The sequence below is a fragment of the Sorex fumeus genome, unplaced genomic scaffold (genome assembly GCF_029834395.1).
Source record: "Sorex fumeus unplaced genomic scaffold, SorFum_2.1 ptg000036l, whole genome shotgun sequence".
Lineage (NCBI taxonomy): Eukaryota > Metazoa > Chordata > Mammalia > Eulipotyphla > Soricidae > Sorex > Sorex fumeus.
In genome coordinates this window covers 8225942-8251342 of record NW_026606093.1, presented here as the reverse complement: position 1 = coordinate 8251342, position 25401 = coordinate 8225942, and the positions used below count along the sequence as shown (strand labels likewise).

General features: G+C 39.1%; 1 protein-coding gene across 4 annotated transcripts in view; it reads right to left on the bottom strand.

The window, feature by feature from the left end:
• Positions 1-25401, bottom strand: part of PPHLN1 (periphilin 1) — a 141235-nt gene that overhangs the window by 83641 nt on the left and 32193 nt on the right. For 3 of the 4 annotated variants that reach the window (XM_056117890.1, XM_056117891.1, XM_056117893.1), the window contains 2 exons: positions 21893-22057; positions 19233-19294 (listed from right to left, as the gene is read on the bottom strand). In XM_056117890.1, the coding sequence (XP_055973865.1) occupies positions 19233-19294; positions 21893-22057 (227 nt within the window). Of the gene's footprint in view, positions 1-19232; positions 19295-21176; positions 21268-21892; positions 22058-25401 lie in introns of those variants that run through there. The other variant, XM_056117894.1, reaches the window with a different exon arrangement.

The following is a 25401-nucleotide window of genomic DNA, read 5'->3' as shown; positions in this document are numbered from 1 at the left end:
AGAGGTCTGAGTTCATTCTTTCGCATGTACCTGTCCCAGTTTTCCCAGCACCACTTGTTGACGAGGCTTTACTTGGTCCATTTCACATTTCTTGCTTCCTTATCAAAGATTAAGTGAACGTATACTTGAGAGTCTGTGTCAGAATATTCAGCTCTGTTAAATGGTCTGTGGGTCTGTTTCTATTCCAATGGCAAGCTGTTTTAATTACTACTGCTTTGTAGTAGCTTGAAGTTGGGGAAGTGATGCCACCCATCTTCTTATTACTCCATATGAATTTCAGGAGTGTTTTGTCTATTTCTTTGAAAAATGTCATGGGTATCCTTATGAGGAATACATTAAATCTGTATAATGTTTTAGGGAGCATTGGCATTTTGATGGTGTTAATCCTCCCGATCCATGAGCAGGGGATGTGTTTCCATTTCCTAGTGTCCTCTTTTATTTCTTGAAGTAGAATTTTGTAGTTTTCTTTGTATAGGTCCTTCACCTCTTTTGTTAAGCTGATTCCAAGGTACTTGATTTTCTGAGGCACTATAGTGAACAAGATTTTTTTTTTCATTATCTCTTTTTTCTATTTCATTACTTATATATAGAAAAGCCCTGGACTTTTCGGTACTGATTTTGTAACCTGCCACTTTACTATGCAAGCCTATTATTTCTAGGAGCTTCTTGGTAGAGGCTTTAAGGTCCTCTAAGCATAGTACCGTGTCATCTGCAAACAGTGAGAGCTTGATTTCTTTCCTATCTGGTGCCCTTGATATCTTTTTCTTGCCTAATTTCTACAGCAAGTACTTTCAGTACATACTGAATAGAAGTGGTTAAAGGGGGCAACCTTGTCTTGTTACAGATCTTAGAAGGAGGCTCTGAGTTTTTCTCCATTGAGAATAATGCTTGCTGTGGGCTTGTGGTGATGGCTTTGACTATATTGAGGAAAGCTCCTTCAACTCCCATTTTGCTGAGAGTTTTTATCATAAATGGGTGCTGGATTTTATCAAATGCCTTCTCTGCATCTATTGATGTAACCATATGGTTTTCTCTTTCCTTCTATTGATATATTTGTTAGCATAAAATATTTTTAATATGAAAAACATGGTCATATATTCCCTACTTATGTTCTACTAAATATAAACTACACAGGTACCACAATATCAAAGACAATTAGAGTATACCTAAGATTTCTCATGAGAGATTTCATGGCATATTATGGATATATATAATACAAGATGACAAACCAGCAATAATCAACATCTGTGTTTTCACAAATGAAAGGGAAGGAATCACTGGTGAATAGGGACCAAAAACTAACATCCCAAAGATACTGACCATGCCAAGTCAGATGAGTCAGTGCTCAGGAGTTCTGGTGCCAAAGAACACTACAGCCACCTGATGGTGCTGAGGGAATGCAATGCTTTAAAGGGGGATGCCTATATCAACCTGGTCCAGAATATAGGGGAAAGAAAGAAAGTGTGGAGGGATGGGGGATACAAAAAACAAGAAGCAATGGTAGTGAACTTGACACTGGTGATGGGATTGGTGCTACAAGATTGTATGTCTAAAACTTGATTTTGTAAATCACGGTGCTTTAATAAAATTCAAAAATGCAAAATTGGCAGAGATGCCTTCAGATTCTGTGCCAGCTGAGTCTCATCCAGAGCACCCTGGAGGGGCCTGGGTGAGCCTATCACCCAACCAAAAAAAGACTCGGCAGCCGAAAACCTCCAGAACCCAATCAACACCATGCTCACAGCAGATCTTCACAGGCTCAGGACAAGCCTCATCCATGAATGAGTCTGCTGAAAAACTCAGGTATGCAGGTATTCACCAAAATCTCCAGGCTCTCACAGAGTCGGGAATGGGGGACCTTCCCCATCTCCCTGTTCTTCAGGAGCCTGGTGGTCATGCTCAAGAATTGCCTCTGATACCATATTAGCTCATTAATGGCCATGATCTAGAGACTCATAAATAAATCTCAAAAGACAGCCACAAGCTGCAAAGATGTCTCCAAACCGCAAAGTCATCATCTAGTTAAAAATTTAACTCTAGCTCTATCACCCCATTCAAAATATTAGAATTCCTGGGGCAACATTTAAAACTCTAATTACCACTAATTAAAACCATTTAAAACCACTAATGTACCAAGAGTAGCACACACCATTGGATAGGGGTGTAAAGTAGAAGGCAACCAATCTGTATTTAGAAAATATATTTATTCCACACAGGGCTCAACCTATAACAACATGTTTGTAATCTCTTATTCAAGGGTTTAATGGCTCCACATTGAGATACACCAATCTCCACACACTTTTTTCTAAAGAAACTTTTCTGATCATTTTTAGTGAATTATTCATAACAAAGAATACAAAATTAATCATTTAGAGCATCCATTTGGGGCAGTCTTGGGTGGTGGTTGGGAAAAATTCAAAATAATGGTGGTGGGAAGGTATAACGGTGATGGAACTGGTGTTGGAATATTAAATGTAATATATTGTTTAGAACAACTTTGTGAAAATAAAATTTTAAAAAACAAATTAAAATGCAAAATAAATAAAATGGCTAAAGGCAACACAATGGGAGAACTGCTCCACAAAACTGGGAATGATGGGGGTGGAGAAGGGGGGAGGGAGGGAGGGGTAAAGAGAAGGGGGGGATGTTAAAAGGGAAGGGTGTCTCTTGTCGGAGGGAGGAAGGGAAGGAGGGAGAGAGGTACACTGGTGGTGGGGTATGGTGTTATAGTGATGTGCATAAGAAACCATTATTAACAGTATTGTAAAACACAAAATCTCAATAAAATAATTTAAGTCAATCATATTTTAGATCTATATTTATTTTTAAACTTACGGTGAAAAACAACTCAAGTATTGCCAATTTGAAGTACTGACTGCTAATTAAAATTGCCAATCAATACTCAAAACAAAAAAACAATTTTAAATAACATCTCCTAATACATCTTGTTTCTGAAAGATTTTAGACACATGTTGTCTACTTCTGCCTCTTTACAAAAGAAAAACTCGCAAAGAGGCATAAAAGAACTAAGATAAGAAAAAAACCTAGCTGATTTTACTACCTAATAGTAATAACTGAAATCTCTTTACATGTACAAACCACACTTGAGTAGCAGAAACTATGACTATGAATAAAATACAGACTACAAAATTTTTATCATTTTACTGGATGACTTTAAATATCAATAAGTATTACTGCATATGATTTATGGCTAAAAGAACAAAATTGCTGCACATTAAATTTCAGACAGAATGTGAAGAGCCAAACTAATGGCATGAAATTCCAAATCTCAGAATATAACTCCAGCATATTGATTGGTAGATTCCAAATTATAAACCGGTTGTTGCCAATACCAAATAAAATACCCATTTACATATTCAATAAGTTCTCTCGACAAAGGTAGACAAGACAAAAAATTCACTTGTAATAAATGAACTCGGAATATTAAAACTAGAAGAAAGCATTAAAGAAATTCCAATATTATATTATTTATGTGATTTTAAATAATCACATAAACTATAGGAGTCACATCAACATCACTAAGAGGTGAGGCTACACATGTATTATACCGGTTTCAGAAAACAATGTATCAGGTGTTGAGGAGTCAATTGTGATCCAAGTGCATGGATTCCTTCACATCAAGGAACACTCAGACTGGTGAGAGATGCTAATAGAATAAGCATAAAATACATGAATGAAAACTGCATACAAGCAAAAGAAGACACTAAGTTGGTGTAGAAATGAAGAAATGGTACACAAACTGAACATGAGCAAAATATACTTTTGTTTGTTTGGGGGCCACACCCAGTGGTGTTCAGGGCTGGCTCCATGTTCAGGGGACCATACAGTGGCTGGGGATTGAACCCGAGTTGGCCACATACAAGGCAAAGGTCCTACCCATTGTAATATCTCTCCAGTTCCAAAAATACACTCATATTGAGTGCCTTACTGAGTGTCTCAATGGGAAACGGTAAATGCTTAGCTAGTGTGAGACACAAAGGATATGAGCTGATTTCCAGAATTCTGGCATGAGACCATTAAAGTAAAGTAAAGGCCCTCCCGTTGATCATCAATTTGCTCGAGCGGGCCCAGTAACGTCTCCATTGGAGACTTTGTTGTTACTGTGTCTGGCATATCGGATACTCTCGGTAGCTTGCCGGGCTTTCCGAGAGGGGGAAAAAGCGAGACTATTAAAATGAGAAAATAAATTTGAGAATTAAGTCAGACAGGAGATCACATTTAGAAGAAAACAAACAGTTTAAGACACTCATAACATCTTGCTAGGCAAGTGGAAATTTTTTGGCAATAAATATAAATATGCTGGTACATGAATCATACTTAAAGATGAGGGGGAGTGCAGAGGGCTCCAACTACCACTAATGCACTAACAGAAAAGAATGAAAGAATGACAAAAACAGGGCAAAAATGATGACATTATCAGGAAAGACAAGGAAGATATTCTAAGAAGAATAAAGATTCCATACGCTAAAATATGCTAAAGCTCTGTCAATAAATTAGGGGTGAAAAGGAGCAGGTCTGCCACATTCAAAGGAAACATGCTTTCTTCCAGAGGGAAAGAGGAAGCACTGAATTATGGTTTCCCAATCCTGACACCAGATGGCGGTAAAATTGCAAAACAGCGTAAGAGTGAAACTGAGGGTAAGGGAATAAAGAACTCAAAGCACAGAATTTTCACCTTCAGATAAGGTGAAAACATCACAATAGGCATTTTAATATAAAGGAGTCTATCTGATTATATGAAAGACATAGAAAATTACCCTGGCTTTGAAGAAGTAAAAATCCAACTAGTAACTAGGTGGGGAGAGGGTAGTGGTGGTAGTGGTGTGTATGTTCTAGAAGGCTAATTAAGAATGGAAATGTAAGGACTCAAGAGTGCACTGCAGGTAAGGAAGGTACTTGCCTTACAAACGGTCAACTCTGGTTCGATCCCCAGCAACCCATATGGTTCCCTGAGCCCACCAGGAGTGATTTCTGAGTACAGAGCCAGGAGTAACCCCTGAGCATCAGAAGGTGTGGCCCAAAAAAACTAAAGTGAGGGTGATGGGGATGATGGACGTGTCTATTATTAAAATTGGCAAGGGCAGAGGTAAAGTCAGGAATAAGAAAAGATGAGGTTTAGATTAACATTATCTAATAGAAATGCAAATCTAGCTAAAGAGGAATTTACTTTAAATTTAGGTCTAAATTTATTTATGTTTTGTGTTAACCCAACTTATCCAAGATATCATAAACAAGTAATCTACAGCACTGTCCTCTCGATTTGCTCGAGCGGGCCCAGTAGCGTCTCCATTGTGAGACTTGTGTTACTATGTTTGGCATATCGAATATGTCACGGGTAGCTTGCCAGGCTTTGCCGTGCAGGTGAGATACTCTCGGTAACTTGCCGGGCTCTGAGAGGGGCAGAGGAATCAAACCCAGCTTGGCTGGGCTGGCCGCGTGCAAGGCAAGCGCCCTACCCGATGTGCTATGGCTCCAGCCCAAACAAGTATCAGTATTTTAAAATAGCTCACACTTCTTTTACATCTTAAATCTTGGAAATACAGTATATTTTGTATTTAAAAATATTTCCATGTATGTCGAGAGATAGAACGTAGCACATAAGCACTTGCATCCATCCAACCCAGGTTTGAGTCCTGGCACTGCACATGGTTCCCCAAGTCCCAATAGGAGTAATGCCTGAGTGCAGAACCAGGAGTAAATCCTGAACATGCCAGGTGTGTCCTAAACACCAAATTTAAAGTATAAACATTTCAGCATAAAGCGGCCTTTTTTCAAGTGTTCAATGAGCACATTCAGCTAGTGGCACCCAAACTGAACCGATTCATATGCTAGAAAAAGCATTCCAAGATTCAAAAAATAGTAGAGACAAATTGATTGAACAATACTATGTGGACAAGAACAGTAGACAAGAGTGAAAACATTTATAGTGACTAAAAGAAGTAAAAGGGAAAAATAATTTAGGGAACTGTATAATCACTATCAAATACTGAAGCAACTCCATCAAATACTGAACACTATCAAATACTGAAGCAACTATCAAATACTGAAGCAACTATCAAATACTGAAGCAAGAATCACATGACTAATCTTACTGGCTTTCCAGCAACTTTGGAAACAAAAGTGGCCTGCAAAACTCTAAGAGTGACCAACCAAAGTAATGAAGCCATTGCCCGCCAAAATAAACTGACAGAAAGAGGAAAAGTAAGAAGCTGGACAAGATTTTGAGGAATGGGGTTTATTTAACCCTATTTGGAGATTGAGGGGAAATGCTAATTTTTAGTGAAAAGACAAAAGAATTGCTTGCTGCTCCACCCTACTCCCTTACAAGCAAGATTAGTCTTTGGCTGAGATCTCTGGTCCTACTCTAACTGCAGCAGAGCTTCTTGGCTAGATCCCAGCAGTCTCCACACCCCACCTCTGCCCTATGAACAAGTCCACAGCTCCTGAGGCTAGTGGTCTCAATTGCAACTGGTCTCAGCAAACCTCACACAGCTCACAATTATACTTCCTGTTATTTGGTGAAGACTGGAAGTAAATAGAAAGATCAACACCCAGCATAATCCCTCAGCATCATCCACCTGGGTCTAACAGCAAAGATACCACCAACACAGCAGGATCGGGGCCAAAAAAAAAGGGGGGGGGGGGAGAAATACTTAGAAGCTCTCCAAATTCAATGAGTGAAAACAATAATTTGGAAGGCAAAAACACCACCAACCAGCTCTGGAAATTCTCAGAAAATTATTTTAGTGGCACCGTGCTGAGGATGTTTAATGAGCTCAAAGAAACAGTGGTGCTGGTAGGCAAAGCACAAAAAAATATGAGAAATGAAATGAGAAAACTACATGAAGAGAATAGGAGGTGACAAATGTCATCAGAAACTCAGAGCAGCAAAATTACAGCAACTGAGGCTAAGACAGAGAAGCTCCAAGATAAAAACGGAGGAAACCTCTAGAAAATAACAGAAAATAGAAATACATGTGAAAAGAAGTAAGTGGCATAGCAGAGAACTATGTAATAAGCTCAACAATATAACAATCATTGGAGACCCTCACGACCAGAAAGGCAAATCTGATAAAGAACCAACAAGGAAATCACAGAAAAGAATTTCCCAGAATTTTGGCATACAACTAAATACAAGAGGCCCAGAGGGTCCCAGCAAAAGTAGACTCAAATGGCAAAACTCCAAGAAAGTGTGCTCAGAATGACAAAAACCAGAGACAAAATATTGAAAACAGCAAGATCAAAATAAGGAACTTACTTAGGAAATCCCATAAAATTCACAGCAGATCTGTCAAATGAGACTCTATGATCCAGAAAAAAATGGAAAGGATATAGTATAAAAATTCAATTAAATGAATTATTGGAGAGTTCTCAGCTAGATCATTCAAATTTGAACAAATGACAGAGTTTCACAAACAGGCAATGGCATAGGGAATTCATGGCTTTGACACCAGTTTAGCAAGAAGTATTGAAGTCTCTTTGGGGCTCAATGTCTGGCACCACCAGGCTTTCTGTGTACTGCCAGCACTGATTCCCGAGTGCCGAGCCAAAAAGGGGAGGCTGGAAAAATAGTTCAGTTGATACAGTACAAGCCTTGCATGTGGCCAACCCAGGCTCAAACCCCTTAACACTACTAGGAATTACTTCCTTAGTGCAAAAGTAGGAGTTTTACCTTAGGTAAAACTTCTGAGTTGAGTTTTGCTGGGAGGGAGGCAAAGAGAGAGAGAGGGAGGGAGGGAGGGAGGAAGGAGGGAGGGAAGAAACCCCTTAAAGGACAAGACAAACTTCCCAGCTCAAAGCATGGAGTGCAGCACTCACTCGTGGTGTATGGTGGCCCTCTACTAGAGTAAGAAAGATTAAAATCACATAGCGATCAATCATCACAAACTGACTTTAATTGATTCATGTTCTGTTAATTACATTTGCGATTCCTTCAAGTTTTGTTGAAACAAGCAATATAAAATAAATTCGTTATGTGCCTGCCAAGGATGTTGAGAGGAAACCTGAGGCTGTTGGTGGTCAGAAGGGCATACTGGTGGTGCCACTGGTGTTGAAGCATTGCACTGCACTGCACTGTATTGAATTGCATTGTACTGCATTATACTGTATCGTACTGCTCTATATCGTGTTGCACTGCATTGCATTGTACTGCATTGTATTGTATTGCATTGCACTGCATTGCACTACATTGTATACCACTGAATCGTATACTACGTTGTATTGCACCGGCGCCTGAAACAACTCTAGTATGAACAAGAGTTGTTCATAAAAACATTCATAATAGTTTTTATTACTAAAAATGACTTTTAAAATAAAAATCAACAAGAGAAAGTGAGACAAGTAGAAAAGAAAGGTACTAAAGGAAAAGAAGAAAATTAAAGGGATAAAAATTCTCACTTTGCAGAGAGAAAATATTACATATTTCTTGAGAACATTTACCTTAGGTAAAGTGATTACAGAGAAAGTAAAAAGTAATTTACATTAAGCCAGAGGGATAATGGAAAGTTTTTATATTGGTCCTTTGCTAACAAATACTAAAGTTTTTCAAAGCAGATTCCTACACATTTCTTCCCATCACTTGAAAGGTGGTAGAAATGAAAACAGGGGCATCAATGTACACCTACTGAGGGTAAGATTCAGAACACTAGGTTTTTACAAGGCTCCTTGGATAATACTGATACAGACAAAACTTAAAGAAGGACTGAATTTGAGAACCAGTAACTGGTCAATAGCAGTGTAATATAAGTTATCTATCTCTAAGACAAAAGCAGAAACACAGTTCATGACATAAGCAGAACAATTCTCAGTAATGATTCTAGGAACTGACCACGTCTTTGTATAGTTTGAATATAAAAGTTGAAAAATACAAGGTTTGGGTTGCAGGAGGGGCTGGGTATGGAGGTCACACCCAGAGGTATGCAGGGTCTATTCGTCCTGACTCTGTGCTCAGTAATGACGCCTAGTAAAGCTGGGCAGGGTTGGGGATAGTGGACAATGGGGAGGAAACAGATGTGGTGCTGGGGATTTCAGGTACAACTGGCTCATGAAAGGCAAGTGCCCTAAGTTGCAAGTTACTCTCTATCTCTATTTAAGCTTCTACATAGCTGGATTTTAAGTTGTATATACTGGCACATGTACAAATTTAAGTTTGTTTTTCATATGTACAAATGTACATTAAATTTATATGTACATGTACACATAAATATACACATTCAAATGTATATTATATATATATATATAATATGGCTTCAGAAACCTCCACCCCATACACATTCTTCTCCAGGGCACATGGGAGACTCTCCAGAATAGATGACATGCTAGGGACCAACTCTCACATCCACAACATCATAAAAATACAAGTCATACCAAGTATCTTCTCAGACCACAAAGTCATAAAAGCAGAAATCAATCAAAAAGAAAGAAAAAATTGAAATTTAGAAACAAAATACTGTTAAATAACAATCAGGACAAAGAAAAGAAATCAAAAAAGAAATAAAAAGATCCGTCGAAACAAGCAAAAATAATAACACAAATTACCAAACCTATGGGACACAGCAAAAGCAATACTAAGTGGAATATAGTATAAAATAGCACTAGAGCACTGTTCTCCCATTGTTCATCAAGTTGCTCAAGCGGCCCAGTAATGTCTCCATTGTGAGACTTGTTACTGTGTTTGGCATATCGAAAACAGTCACAGGTAACCTGCCAGACTTTGCAAGATACTCTTAGTAGCTTGCTGGGCTCTCCGAGAGGGGCAGAGGAATTGAACCTGGGTCAGCCGGGTTGGCCACGTGCAAGGCAAACACCCTACCCGCTGTGCTATCGCTCCAGCCCAGTATAATATAATGATATAATATACAAATGATATTCAAATTCACATCAAGAAGAAAGAAAATGCTCAAATCAAAGACCTACTTGCACAGAGTAAAAAAAGTAGAAAAAGAACACATGAGAGGCTGGAGAGAAATTGCCAGGGTCAGGGTGTCTGGGATGCAACCCGCCCGAGTTCAATCCCCAGCCTGCAAATGGTGCCCTGAGCAGAATACCAGGAGTGATCTCTGAGCACCGAGTCAGGAATAAGCCCTTAGCCCTGCAAATATGATGCAAAACAAAATAAATAAATAAATAAATAAGTAAATAAAATGAATCCTAAAGGAAGCAAGAAGGAAATAATAAAAATTAGAGCAGAAATCAACAAGAAAACAATATAAAAGGGTAGGCAACAGGTCAATGAAACCAGGAGCTGGTTCTTTAAAAAAATAGAGAAGACAAACAAATTGTTAGCTAGACTCAGAGAGAGAGGGAGAGGCAGGGGGGGAGAGAGAGACACAGAGAGAGAGAGAGAGAGAGAGAGACAGAGACAGAGACAGAGAGACAGAGACAGAGAGAGAGATAACACAAGTAAATAGGATCAGAAATTACAAAGAAAAATTACACCTTAGAAGTACAAAAGATAAAACAGGGAAAAAAAAAGTACAAAAGATGATAAGGTTACTATGAACATTATGCCACCAAGTTTTAGACCCTGAAATAAAAAAGGATAAATTCTTAGACTCATACAAATGTATTAAGATTGAGCAAAAAGGAAATAGAAAACTCAAATAAAAATATCTTAAGATAAAAATACTGAAGCAGTAATTTAAAATCGCCCAAAAAAACAAAAGCCCACATCAAATGCATTCACTAATGAGTCCTACTAAAGACTTAAGGACATTTTGGTTTCTATGATGACAATACTCCCAAATGGTGTTTATGATGACAATACTATCCTACTGCCCAAATCAGAGGCACTACTAAAAAAGAAAATTATAGACCAATATCCGTCATTAACACTGATACTATCAATATTTGCAGATGACATGATACTATACATAGAAAATCCTGAAGTCTGCATAAAAAAGTTCCTAGAAACAATAAGTTTGTGTAGTAAAGTGGCAGATTACAAAATCAACACCCAAAATTACATGACTTTCCTATATACAAATAATGAAAAAGAAGAGATTAAAAAACAGTCCCGTTCACAATAGTGCCTCAGAAAATTGAATACCTCAAAATTAGTTTAATTAAAGAAGTGGAGGACCTATACTAAGAAAATTAGAAAACACTACTTCAAGAAATAAAGGAGGGTTCTAGGATATGGAGACACATTCCCTGCTCATCAACTGGGAAGATTAACATTATCAAAATGGCAATACTCCCCACAGCATTATACACATTCAATGTAGTCTCATAACATTTTTCAATGATATTTTTCAAAGAAATAGACAAAATACTACAGAAATTCATATGGAACAATAAACTCCCAAAGGAGAGTGAAAGCAATCCTTGGGAAAAAGAAGATGGGTGGCATTACCTTCCACATCTTCAAACTGTATACAAATCAGGAGTAATTAAAACTATATGGTGTTGGAATAGAAACAGACCCGCAGGCCAATGGAACAGGGTTGAATTTTCTGTCAGACTCTCAAATACATGATCACTTTATCTTTGATAAAGGAGCAAGAAATGTGAAGTGGAGAAAGTTAATCATGTTCAACAAATAGTGCTGGGAAAACTGGACAGCTACATGCAAAAGAATGAATTCGGGGGTATGGTGCCGCCAGCAGGTCAATCTGTACCTGTGAGGCAAGTGCATCAGCAGCCTGATGGCGCTTTCAGACTTCCAGATACCCCAAAATTGCTGCTGTGCCTTTGGCCAGACTCCAACAACTTGGGGCAAAGATTACCAAGAAAGTAAACGGCCAAAAGTTAGGTATGTGGGAGACACACACACAAACCATCTTTGGCTCAGCTATATAACTGGAGGCATGGCCTCTCTGGTTCCATTGAAATGCTTAATGGCCATGATCCCAGAGACTCAGAAACAAATCTCAAAACCCTGTGGCTTTTGGCAGAAATGCGTCTGGACCCGCAGTAGGTTACTGTCACCAGGCCACCTCAGGAGGGAAAGAGTGCTGTCCCTCCACCTGCTCCCCCTTGGTGGTTAGGTGGCCGCCATCCTCCAGAGGCCATTGGACAGTCAGGTTTGGGCCCTCAGTGACAAGACCTGCGGAGCCTCATGGGATGGGGGTGGAGCCGGCCCTTTCCTCCCCATCCCAACAAGACCCAGAGTCACCACCCATGACCACCCATGAACGGCCTCTCTGGCTACTGATCAAGCTGCTTAACAGCCATGATCCCAGAGACTCAGAACAAATCTCAGTACCCAACAGTTTTTGACAGAAATCCCTCCAGATTTAAGTGTTACAATTTCAGAATTTCAAAACAGCATGCAATATCATATGTTACTCATAACCAGCAATAGAAAACAGGCAATAGAGAACAAATTGTCTACTGTTGCCTTTTCAGCAGATCTGAGAGTTGGGGTAAAATCCCAAATAATAATGGTGGGTCTGGTGTCAAAATATTGAATGTAATCAAAGTAGAGAGAGAATAATGTGGAAATCATCTGCCCCACAGGTAGGGGGAGGGTGTGAGATGGGGGTATATTGGGGTTTTTGGTGGTGGAGAATGGGCACTGGTGAAGGTAAGGCTGTTTCATTGTATAATCGAGATTAAACCTGAAAGCTTTGTAACTGCTCTCACGGTGAGTCAATAAATAAAATTATAAAAAATAAAAAACAAAAAGTAAGGAGGAGTTCATGCCCAATTCAATCAGCCTAATCAGTGGCTGAATAAACAGCAGTAGTCCTACATATAAAAAAAAAAAACCCTCAGAAATCTGTCTAAAGCCAGGCACAAAAGTCAGATCAGAGTAGGTTAAAGATCTCAATATCAGACCTGATTCATAAGGCACATGGAGGAAAATATGGGCAGAATCCTCCATGACATTGAAGCTAAAGGCATCTTTAAGTATGAAATACCACTGCCCGAGTAAATGGAAACAAATATAAACTACATTAAACTAAGAAGCTTCTGTACCTCACAGTAACTAAAATACAGAGAGCCAACTGAATGGAAAAAATTACTTACCCAATACCCATCAGATAAGGTATTAATATCCAGGATATACAAGACAGTAGTAGAACTGTACTAGAAAAAACCTCCAACCCCATCAAAACTGAGAAAAGAAAATGAATAAAAACTTCCTCAAAAAAATTTTTAAAAAAAGCCTAGAGGCAAAAGAAAAAATGCTCTATATCACTAGATATCAGGGAGATGCAAATCAAAACAACAATCAGATATCATCTTACACCACAGAGACTGGCACACATCAAAAATAACTATCTGTACTAGTGAGGATGTGGGGAAAATCATACTCTTTCATTGCTGGTGGGGATGCCAACTGGTCCAGCTGTCTGGAAAACAATATGGGCATTCCTCAAAAAACTAGAAATTATATATATATATAACCTATATAACCCAGCAATACCAATTCCGGGAATATATCCCAGGGATGCAAAAAAGCATAGTAGAAATTATATCTGTACCTGTATGTTCACTGTAACACTATTCACAATACCCAGAATTTGGAAACAACCCAAGTGCCCAAGAACAGAGAACTGGTTAAAGGAAATTTGGTATATCTGCACAATGGAATACTATGCAGTTGTCAGGAAAGATAAAGTCATGAAATTTGCTTTAAGTGGATAAACATGGAGAGTATCATGCTAAGTGAAATGAGTCAGAAAGACAGGAACAGACATAGAAGGACTGCACTCATTTGTGGAATATAAAATAACATAACATAAGTCTAACACTCAAGGTCAGTAGACACACAGGCCAGAAAGATTGCTCTTTAGTTGGAAGCCTGCCTCATGAGCTGGGGAAGAAGGGAGGTAGATTAGAAAAGGGATCACCAAGTCAATGATGGTTGAAGGGATCGCTCGGGATGGGAGATGTGTGCTGTAAGTACATAAAGGACCAAACATGATGGCCACTCAGTATCTGTTACTGCAAACCATAATGCAGTAGAGAGAGAGTATGGAGAAATTTTCTGCAGGGGGAAGGGTTGGGATGGGAGAGGGTTGGGATAATGAGGATATTTCTGGTGGAAAATGTGCACTAGTGGAGGAGGGGTGTTCAAAAAAATAGCAATTACTGCAGAAGATTTTAAATTAAGTAATGTCAGTGAATACTATACATAAAAATGATTAAAATGGCATTTGATGTTATACAGTCTACTGCAGCAAGTATTTTCTTTTCTATAACCACAGACAAAAACATGACAGGATTCCTCAATGGTCAAATATAAGCAATGACTCATACAATGAAAGAAAGTAATAAGCAAAGTTCCAGTTTTTTTAAACATGAGAGAAAAAAAGAGAAAACTCTTCCTCACGTAAGAACATCCATAATAAAGAATGAATTAAAGAATTATATAACCACTCATTTATAAAACCATCATACGGACGGAGTGATATTTCAGAGTGTAGGGTGTTTGCCTTGCATGCAGCCAACCTGGGTTTAATCCCTGGCATCCCTTATGGTCCCTCAAGCATTGCCAGGAGTAACTGCTGAGTGCAGAGCCAAGAGTAACACCTGAGCATTACTGGGTGAGACCCAAAAAAGAAAAAAAAATCATACTAATAATTCCAGCAAGAAACATTGAGCGTTAAAATGAGTGGATGAAATGGGGGTGATGACTGGCATAGTTCCAACATAAAAGGCCCTCCCGTTGATCGTCGATTTGCTCGAGCAGGCCCAGTAATGTCTCCATTGGAGACTTTGTTGTTACTGTGTCTGGCATATCGGATACTCTCAGTAGCTTGCCGGGCTCTCCAAGAGGGGCGGAGGAATCAAACTCGGGTCGGCCATGTTGGCCGCTTGTAAGGCGAATGCCCTACCCGCTGTGCTATCGCTCCAGCCCAATAGTTCCAACATATCTCCACGTAAAACAGCAACTGAGGAGAGAAAGTTACTAACTAAATGTTCTTAACTACTAAGGAAATTTCCTAGATGCCATTCTTATCAAAGGACAAAAGACATGGGGGGAGGGGGTCGCAGGGGCAGAATTTAGGAACGTATTTAATAGATTAAACACACACACACAGAGCATTAATTTAGGAACCATTCCCACAAAAAGGATCTAATCATAAAAAATTTGACCAGAATTTCCCAAATTTATTTGGCACTGCCTTCCACTTCTTTTTCAGGCAGAAAAAAAAATACAATTTTATTCCACATTTATCTCCCTGGATCTACCTGGTAATATACTTTAACAAAACAAACCAAGAGACATCCCAAATTGTACTAAAGGCAAGTAATGCCTGCCGCATTGTTCCAGCTCCATATCTGCCCTTTAGAAAGACTGCACTAGACAACTAAAAATGAAAAACATTTTTCAAATCATTGCCTACAATCACTTTACCAAAACCAGTAGTACATAAATGTCAAAGAAAGACTGAGAAACTCTCATAGTTTAACTACGTCTACAAAATTATAACCTATGAGAGCAGGTGGAGTGAGGGAGGGGAATCATCAGCCTCAAACACAACAGGGACGGACCCCAGTCACTGTGGGATGGTGATTCTGACAATCATCCACAAAAAACAAATAAAAAACATAAAACCCATTGTTTTTATGAACCATTAATGATCAATTAATTTAAACAGTAGAATAAGTATGTTGTAACTACAATAAACTTAGTAAGAATCCCTAATAAATTCCTAATATCAGCATAATGGTACAGTTTTAGCAGTACTAAAGGAATTTTTTAAAACTCTTACATTAACAAAAATAAATATTCAAAATAAAATGTTGTATTTCTTTATAAAAATTTAAATAAATATATAACTATTTAAGAAACAAACCAAAATTCTAAGCATATATTAATTGTATATATTTTTTTTTATACAAATAGAAATTTCACCCCTTAACTCAGAAAATTTACTGTTGGGAATTCGTAGAAAATAATCAAACGCATTCTATGTCGGGGTTATAGCACCACTTATACTAGAAACATATATATGAACATCTAAATGCTTGTTTTGGGGTCACACTGATAGTGCTCAGGGCTTACTCCTTGCTGCCTGGTGTGCTCAGGGGACCACACACAGTGCTGGGAATGGAACCAGGGTTAGTAGCAGGCAAATCAAGTGCCATAAGCTCTATACTATCTCTCTAGATTCTAAACCCCTATATTCTATACTTATATCATGAAATATTACTCCGTCATTTAAAAATTGCAATTAAATTTATACCAATAAGTTAGCGAGATTTCCACAAGACTCTGAGAAAAATATGCATAACAAAATCTTATTAAAATTAGTTAACTAAAGTCTCAAATGCTTGCAAATACACAGAAAATTACAGTAGATCATACATCAACCTGTTAGCATAGTTATGGTTGAGTCACATACATGATTTTACTTCACAAAAGTGAAACAATACCAGAAAAATGCCTGAATCTAGAAATTAACAGCTTTTAAGTACTCTCTCTTACTAACCAAGAGCATCATTCTAAGTTTGTTAAGATTATGGTATATTTCTGTCCTTCAGAATTACTTGAAGTTTTTTCTTTATAGGTATCACACCACCTGGCAGTGTTCAATGATTACTCCTGCTGGGCTCAGGAAACATGGGTAGTACAACAGATCAAACCTGGGTAGGCTACTTGCAATGCAATTATCACTACCTGCTGTACTATCAGGCTGGAGCGATAGCATAGCGGTAGGGCGTTTGTCTTGCACGCAGTCAACATGGCCGACCCGAATTCGATTCCTCTCCCCCTCTCGGAGAGCACGGCAAGCTACCGAGAGGATCTCGCCCACACGACACAGCCTGGTAAGCTCCCCGTGATGTATTCAATATGCCAAACACAGTAACAACAAAAGTCTCCAATGGAGACGTTACTGGGCCCGCTCGAGCAGATCAATGAACAACGGGAGGACAGCTGTACTATCACGTCAGCCCCTACAGACAATATTTTTTAACTACATTTTCTATTTTACACTGCTGATTTTATTGTTATGAACTTTGCTGATTTCCTAATAGTTCTAATAATCTGTAAACACTTTTAATTTTTCTGCATAATTACATCATCTGAAAGCCATTTTTTGTTTTTTTATCTTTCATTCTATCCCTTAAGCCTTTAATTTTCCTGCTTTTTTCTGAAGACTGACACCTATATTACTATAATAAATAAAAGTAAAGATAATAGGCAAGACTGTTTTACTCTAATTTTAATCAAATAGCAACAGTGTCATAAACCTTTCATTTCAAGTTGGCTATAAATTTTTATAATTACTAAGTGTTACATGTTGCAGTAATTTTTAGCATCAATTCTATTGAGTTTTTTTAAAAGGCAGAACTGTTCTGAGTTCCAAATACTTACATATCTCTACCATAAATACCAAAATGTAAGACCTATCACTGATACTAACCAATTTGTATAATGGAGCTCTTCATCTAGACCAGTGTATCTCACTCAACCTTTTACTGACTATGCCTCCTTCTGACCTACCCTCCATAAACTCTGTTCCACCAGCTGACCCTTTACTGTTCTGCCATTGCCCCCCCACACATACCATCTAAATGATTTCACCTGTGGTGCCTTTGGAACATCGTGGTATGGTGGGGGGATAATCTGGCCCCAGGCTGAGAAACAATGTTCCAAGGTGTCCAAGTGCAACTACTGTATAACAGTTCACCATTTACAAGGAAAGGAAAACAGGTTTGCTACTTTCTATAAAAGATAACTAAATTTTTAATCCTGATTCTTCAATTCAGTGCATTCCACTGCGTGCTGTGTCACTACTCCCAACCATTACACCACCCACTAGGACTTACAGGCTAGGTACCTGCTGCTATCATGCTAATGATTCTGCTTATGCAATGCAGTAAGGAATTCCTTTCTCTGATTCACTGAATCCTACTATTTTTATACTTAATTAAGTTACAGATTTCTTTTCTGACAACTTTTAAAAGATTTTTTTCTTTCTTTTTTGTGGTGGGGGGGGGGGGGGGGGTTACACCCAGCAATCCACAGGGGTTACTCCTGGCTCTGCACTCAGGAGTTTCTCCTGGCGGTGCTCAGGGACCATATGGGATGCTTGGAATCGAACTCGGGTTGGCCACGTGCAAGGCAAACACCCTACCTGCTGTGCTATCTCTCCAGCCCCAAGAGATTTTTAAAAGGCTCCTCTTTGTATGTCTAACACTATGATCGTAAAGTCATTTTATAAACAACAACAGCCAACCTGTCAGTATTTCATTTTCTAACTATTTTATTTGTATTTCCAAGTAACAAAACTAATCATGATTAAGGTCGTTCAAAAACACACTTTCCTACAAAACGTAAATGATCACAAAAAAGCAACTGAAAGAATTTTTTAAATAATAAAACACTTTTACAGGCCAGAGCAATAGTACAGTGGTAGGGCGCTTGCTTTGCATGCGGCCCACCCAGGCTGGATCCCAGTATCCTATATGATTCCGGAGCCTTGTCAGGAATGATCCTTGAATGCAGAGGCAGGAGTGAGCCCTAAGTACCACTGAGTGTTGCCCAAAATCAATAAAAAAGGGAAGCATTCTGTAATAACTCAGATATATTCAGGCTAAACATGTCATATTCTAATTAAGCAATTATAGTCTATACGAGACATTTATAATTTATAAATGTGAAGAATTGTGAACAGTTCAAATATCTTAAAAATATTTCATCAATTACAAGGTATGCCAAACACAGTAACAACAAAAGTCTTGCAATACAGAAAGCTATAAATGCAATTTTTATATTAGTCACCAAAACTTGCAATGCTTTAATGCTTTCAAAATGTTTAATATAGGGGCTGGAGTGATAGTACAGCGGGTAGGGCGTTTGCCTTGCACGCGGCTCACCCGGGTTCAATTCCCAGCATCCCATATGGTCCCCTGAGCACCACCAGGAGTAATTCCTGAGTGCAAAGCCAGGAGTAACCCCTGTGCATCACTGGATGTGACCCAAAAAGAAAGAAAAAAAATGTTTAATATAGACATTTTGGTGTTTCAAGTGTCAAAGTAGTAGCACTGTCCTCCCATTGTTCATCAATTTTGCTAGAGTAGGTCCAGTAATGTCCTCATTGTGAGACTTGTTACTGTGGTTGGTATATCGCATACATCACGGGTACCATGCCAGGGCAAGACACTCTCGGTAGCTTGCCGGGCTCTCCCGAGAGGGGCGGAGGAAACAAACCCAGTTCAGCCAGGCAAGCGGCTTGCAAGGCAAATGCCCTACCACTATGCTACCACTCTGTCAAAGTAGATATATGGCATTATTTCCATCTCATTACCTATATTCAGGTTGTCGGCTTGCAGAATGATCATCTCTTGTCCACCTATAGCCAGATTCATCCTGTAACATAAAAATATTACAAAGTATGACCAATTAGCAATATTACTGAAAATTACGAAGTCTCTCCCCAAAAAAGGAATATAAAACATCCTTCTTAAGTTCTCTGAGCTTCAAAGGTGGAAAAAAACAAAGAAGCAAATTTTATGTTTCAATAAATAATTCAATAGACTGAGAACCTGTGGAGTCACTAGTTCTCTCTTAAAAGTAAACAATTCCTTGGTAAACAAAAAACATTATATTTACATTGTCAGACATCTATCAACATTTTAGGCTGGTGGAAAAAACTAAGGATTAATTTTTGTAAAGTCTAAATTTTTTTCCCTTGGGGATGGCCTCACCCTGTGCTGCTCAGGGCTCACTCCTGGGCTCTGCACTCAGGGATCACTCTTGACTGACTCAAGGGTCCATATCTAAGCTGGGTCAGCCACATGCAAGGCAAACAAACAAATGTCCTACTGAAGTACTGTCTCTCTGGAACCCTAAATCAAGCATAAGTTTCTTAACCTTTTAAAAGTTATCTCACCCAAGTTCTGATTTAAGCTTAGTACAGAACTTGCTACAGTCACACTTTCTTCTTCTAGATTTTTTCACCTATCTCCCATAATAATTACAATTATAAACAATATAAAAATTAGAACATGTGAATTACTTCATTTTCCTTCTCAACACATAATATAAACAGAAAAATTCCGAATCAATAGTAAACGATCGGATCAAGCAATTGTGTTTTTTGTTTTTGTTTTTTTGCTTTTTGAGTCACACCCGGCAACGCACAGGGGTTACTCCTGGCTCTGAATTTAGGAATTACTCCTGGCGATACTCAGGAGACCATATGGGATGCTGGGAATCGAACCTGGGTCGGCCGCATGCAAGGCAAACACCCTACCCATTGTGTTACCTCTCCAGCCAAGTCTTACTGAACTCTTAATAGAATTTGTGTCATGACAGTTCTGAGATCTGGTATACTTATTTGAAGATGATGTAAAGAAAAAGTATATAAAGGATAAACACAATTTGTAACAATAATAAATTACTGTTAAAGCACTAAAAGGTTTTAGGAAAAAAATCATGTTCGTGAGGATTCAAATTCAAATTAGTCCAAAATATCCAAATTCCCTATCTATGCTACATGGCAATGGGATTTTCATAAGAGGGATAACAACTATTTAAAAGACCATAAGGCTGGGGCTGGAGCGATAGGACAGCGGGTAAGGCATTTGCCTGGCATGCAACAAACCCAGGTTCGATTCCCAGCATCCCATATGGTCCCCCGAGCACCGTCAGGAGTAATTCCTGAGTGCAGAGCCAGGAGTAACCCCTGAGCATTGCATTGCCGGGTGTGATGCAAAAAGCAGGAAAAAAAAAAGACCATAGGGCTGGAGTAATAGCACAGCGGGTAGGGCGTTTGCCTTGCACGCAGCCAACCCAGGTTCAATTCCCAGCATCCCATATGGTTCCCTGAGCACCGCCAAGAGTAATTCCTGAGTGCATGAGCCAGGAGTAACCCGGTGAATTGCCGGGTGTAACCCAAAAAAGCAAAAACAATAAATAAATAAATATGAAAGACCACATTGTTTCACCTTAAGACTACATGGAAGAATAGATCTTTTGGCAGACTTCTATAATTTCTAGAATACAGATTATGCAGACACAATATTTGCTTTCCAACACATAAAAAATTCTAAAGAAATGGCATATTTAAAAAATGAAAAAAATTAAAATCAACTCTAATAATAAGGAAGCTGTAAAACACCAACTTTTAAAAATAAACACAGTAAAATACTGAATAGTATCATTATGACTTTACAATGATCAGGGGTCACTATGATTAAGTACGGTAAGAGGGCTTCTGTATATATATGAAAGCAATTAATAATCTTACCTCCATTTCTTCATGCATAACAAAAACTAATTTCAACGGTCAATGTATGGTTAAATTTAATTGTAAACAATGTTTTGACAGGTATTTTTTACTGGGGAAGGAAAAAAAAACCTTAGGGAAAAATGGTTTAGTAAAAGAATGTTATCAACCTGCAAAAGTTAGATAAAAGGAATTATATCAAAGAATAGTTTTAATCAAGTTCAATGATTATCATAACATTAAATACTTAATTCTGATCACTAAAGCTGATCAAGAAATATAAAATAACACAGTAGTAGTGACAACAGCAGCTAACATACAAGTCTCAACAATTTTAATCCAAACTCCCCCACAGCATGTCATAATGATGAAAATAAATATCTAGAATAATCACAAATGTATAAATGGGCACATACAGTCAGTGCAAATTTCTCATCATTTATTCATTACAAAGACAATAAACAGATTATCTATCTAGTTCTGTTATTTCAGGGGATACAAAGCAAGCCAGTGCACTTAAGGTCATTCAGAGAAAACTCTCCAGAGTATTTGCCCATTCTGCCCAGCCTCCCCAAGGTCTCTGACGACCAGTTCCCATTTCAGAACTCCAAAAGGCAATTCAACAGAGTGTCCAGCAGAAAGTGTTTATTATTCAACAGTCTTCACAAACAATTACATAAATTTCAGAAGTTACATGACTTAAAAAAAAAATTAGTACATGGGGAAAATTTACATACTCCTCTGTGAGGCGGACCACTTCTTCGATCATGAGAAAAACTGCGACCCTCATCGTATTCTCGGTAATCAACGTGACTGTAATATCTATTGTAGCTTCCTTCACCAGGTCTCTCTAGCAGTGGTTGTTTCTTTGGCACAATATTAACTACTCTATGGTAGCCATCCTACAACAGACAAAAAAGAAATATATTTTAAAAAATCACTAATTTCTCTATTTGGTTTCAGAAAATATTTTTTAAAGCACAGGAGTTCTTATCCTTACTCAGAGTAAATGTATAAACAAACAAAAAAAATTAATGATATAAACATGATTATAACTAATAGTAACCTCTTCACACAGATTAAAGAAAATGAAACTAATAAAAAAGTCAAATGTTTACAGTAACATGCAGCAATGCAAAAATCAATAATAGAAGAAAAATACATTATAATTACAATTCTATACAGAGAGACGGTGGCAACATCCCTAGTTGCCTATAAACTTTATAAAGTCATTTAAAACAATACATCCTTAGTCTGCTATGTTTGAAATACACTATTCAGAAGAAATACAAGGTTTTTATGTATAAAGAACAGCAAACAGAGAAGCAATACAGAGGTAAAGACCAAAAGGAAACAGTCTGCTATTTCACCAGTAAAAATGGAAAGAGAAAAAACCTTTTGCTTTTGTTTTATTTTTGATTTGAAGGTGACACCTGGCTGTGTTCTGCACCTGGTTACACCCAGTTCTGCACTCGGGGATCACTCTGGTGATGCTCAGTGAAACCATATGTTAAGCCTGAGATCAAACCAGGGTTCAAGAAATCATAGCAAGCTCCCTAGTCAATGTCTCAGTTACAACTTCATAGGCATGAAAACAATACAAATATAAAATTTCAGCTAACTTCTAAAGTAGCGCATTGTTAATGATTTTAAGTTCTGGACGCAGAATAGCTTTTCATGTGAGAGCTGGGAGTCTCCTGCCCCCGCGCCTGGCTGTCCTCGCCGGGACCCCTTGAAGGTGAGCGGGTTGAGTTTTCCTCCCTGCCCCAACCAGGGCCCCAGCAGTCGAAGACCTCCAGAACAAGACACCACCATGCTGAGACCACTCTATGCACACATGAAGGTTCCGGCAGAGGAACAAAGGCACACGGGTCCTGGGACTGAGATCTCCAGGCCTACTCGGATCGGGGCTGAGCATCCTCCACCCAGATCCTCCAAATTCCAGTAGGCGGGGGTCACACCCACCAAATGGCCCCCTGGCACCGTGTAATCCCATCAACGGCCAAGACTCAGAGACTATAAAACCCAGCTCCCGGAAACGACATCTTATTATCTCATTTCTACTTTGGACAAACTGGCAGGCTACGGAATGTAACCTGCACACATGGCAGAGTCTGGCAAACTCCCCATGGCGTACCCAATATGCCTAATACCAGTAACAATGATGGGTCTCATTCTCCTAACTCTGAAAGAGCCTTGAATATGGCACTTTTTTAAAAAAAAAATCTCAGGGCTAGGACTAAGGAGACGTTACTGGGGCCTGCTCAAGGCAATCAACGAATAACAGGATGGTCGTGACCGTGATCGTGATCATGGGAGCTGGGAAACAGAATGAAGAAAAACCCCTATAGCTACTGTGAAACAGTTGAACAAAATTGACTCTTAAAAGTAAGAAGAGGGCTGGAGCAATAGCACAGCGAGTAGGGCGTTTGCCTTGCATGCGGTCAACCCGGGTTCGATTCCCAGCATCCCATATGGTCCGCTGAGCACCGCCAGAAGTAATTCCTGAGTGCATCGCCGGGGGTGACCCCCCCCACCAAAAAAATAACAGAAAAGAGTGAGAGGCTGGAGCGATAGCACAGCAGGGAGGGCATTTGCCTTGCATACGGCTGACTTGGGTTCAAGTCCCAGCATCCCATATGGTCCCCTGGGCACCACCAGGAGTGATTCCTGAGTGCAGAGCCAGGAGTCAGTCCTGAGCATCACTGAGTGTGACCCAAAAAGAAAAAAAAAGAGTAAGAAGAGAACCACAGAACAGGTAGTGAGCAATCATAATGTCTTTTTTATCAATATCAATAATACATTGTGAAAGAAAATTAAAAGCTATTAAATATGACATTATCAATATAACTGATTTGACCAAAAAAATGTAAAGCCCAACATTCAGAATTGATTACTCAATCTTAATCTTAAACCGTAGTTTCATTTTTTGTAAAATGAGATCAATATTTATACCTATTAGACATAACTGAAAAAAAGAATTCAAAGCATTTGACATGGTGCCTAGCACATAATAAATACTCAACAAATGTATGCTCTTTTGATTACTTTTTATGCATGAGGCCTTAGGTTAGATCCTAAACAGCACAAAAAAAAAAAAAGAACATTAGACGAGATCAGTGTTGTAAGCAAGTGTTTTTAAACAGGTCATTTTTATTTTATGACATTTTCTTTTAATAATCTATGAATTACAATTTTATTGATTTCCAGTATCACTTGTCACTTCCAGGGAATCCCTGAAATCAACTGTGAGTACAAAATAACTTTACCTAAATGTAGACAATAAGTAACACAACAGCAATAAAACTAGCATTAGGGGCTGGAGCAATAGCACAGCGGTAGGGCGTTTGCCTTGCACACAGCCAACATGGCCAACACAGGTTCGATTCCCAGCATCCCATATGGTCCCCTGAGCACCGCCAGGAGTAATTCCTGAGTGCATGAGCCAGGAGTAACCCCTGAGCATCGCCACGTGTGACCCAAAAAGCAAAAAAAAAAAAAAAAAAAAAAATCAAAAAAAAACCCTAACATTAGGGGGTATGGTGCCAACAGCAGGTCAATCTGTACCTGTGAGGTGAGTACATCAGCAGCCTGGTGGCACCTTCAGACTTCCAGATACCCCAAAACTGCTGCTGTGCCTTTAGCAAGACCCCAAAAACTTGGGGCAAAGTTTACCAAGAAAGCAAACGGTCAAAAGTTAGGTATGTGGGAAACACACCCACAAACCACCTCCGGCTCAGCTATATAATTAACGCATGGCCTCTCTGGTCCTGATTGAACTGCTTAATGGCCATTATCCCAGAGACTCAGAAACAAATCTTGACACCCAACAGTTTTTGACAGAAATGCGTCCAGTCCCTGCAGTAGGTTACCGGTGCTGGGCCAACCCAGGTGGGAATAGGTTTCGTGCCTTGGCATGTTCCCCCTGGCGGCCTGGTGGCCACCATGCTCCAGAGGCCACTGGACTGTCAGGTTTGGGCCCCCAGTGATGAGACATGCAGGGCCTCATAGGATGGGGGTGGAGTCGGTCCTGTCTTCCCCACCCCAACGAGACCCCAAGTCATCGCCCACAAACGGCCTCTCTGGCTCCTGATCAAGCTGCTTAAAGGCCATGATCCCAGAGATTCAGAAACAAATCTTGAAACCCAGTGGCTTTTGGCAGAAATGCGTCCGGAACCCACAGTACATTACTGTCGCCGGGCTACCCCAAGGAGGAAAGGGTCTTATCACTCAGCCTGCTCCCCCC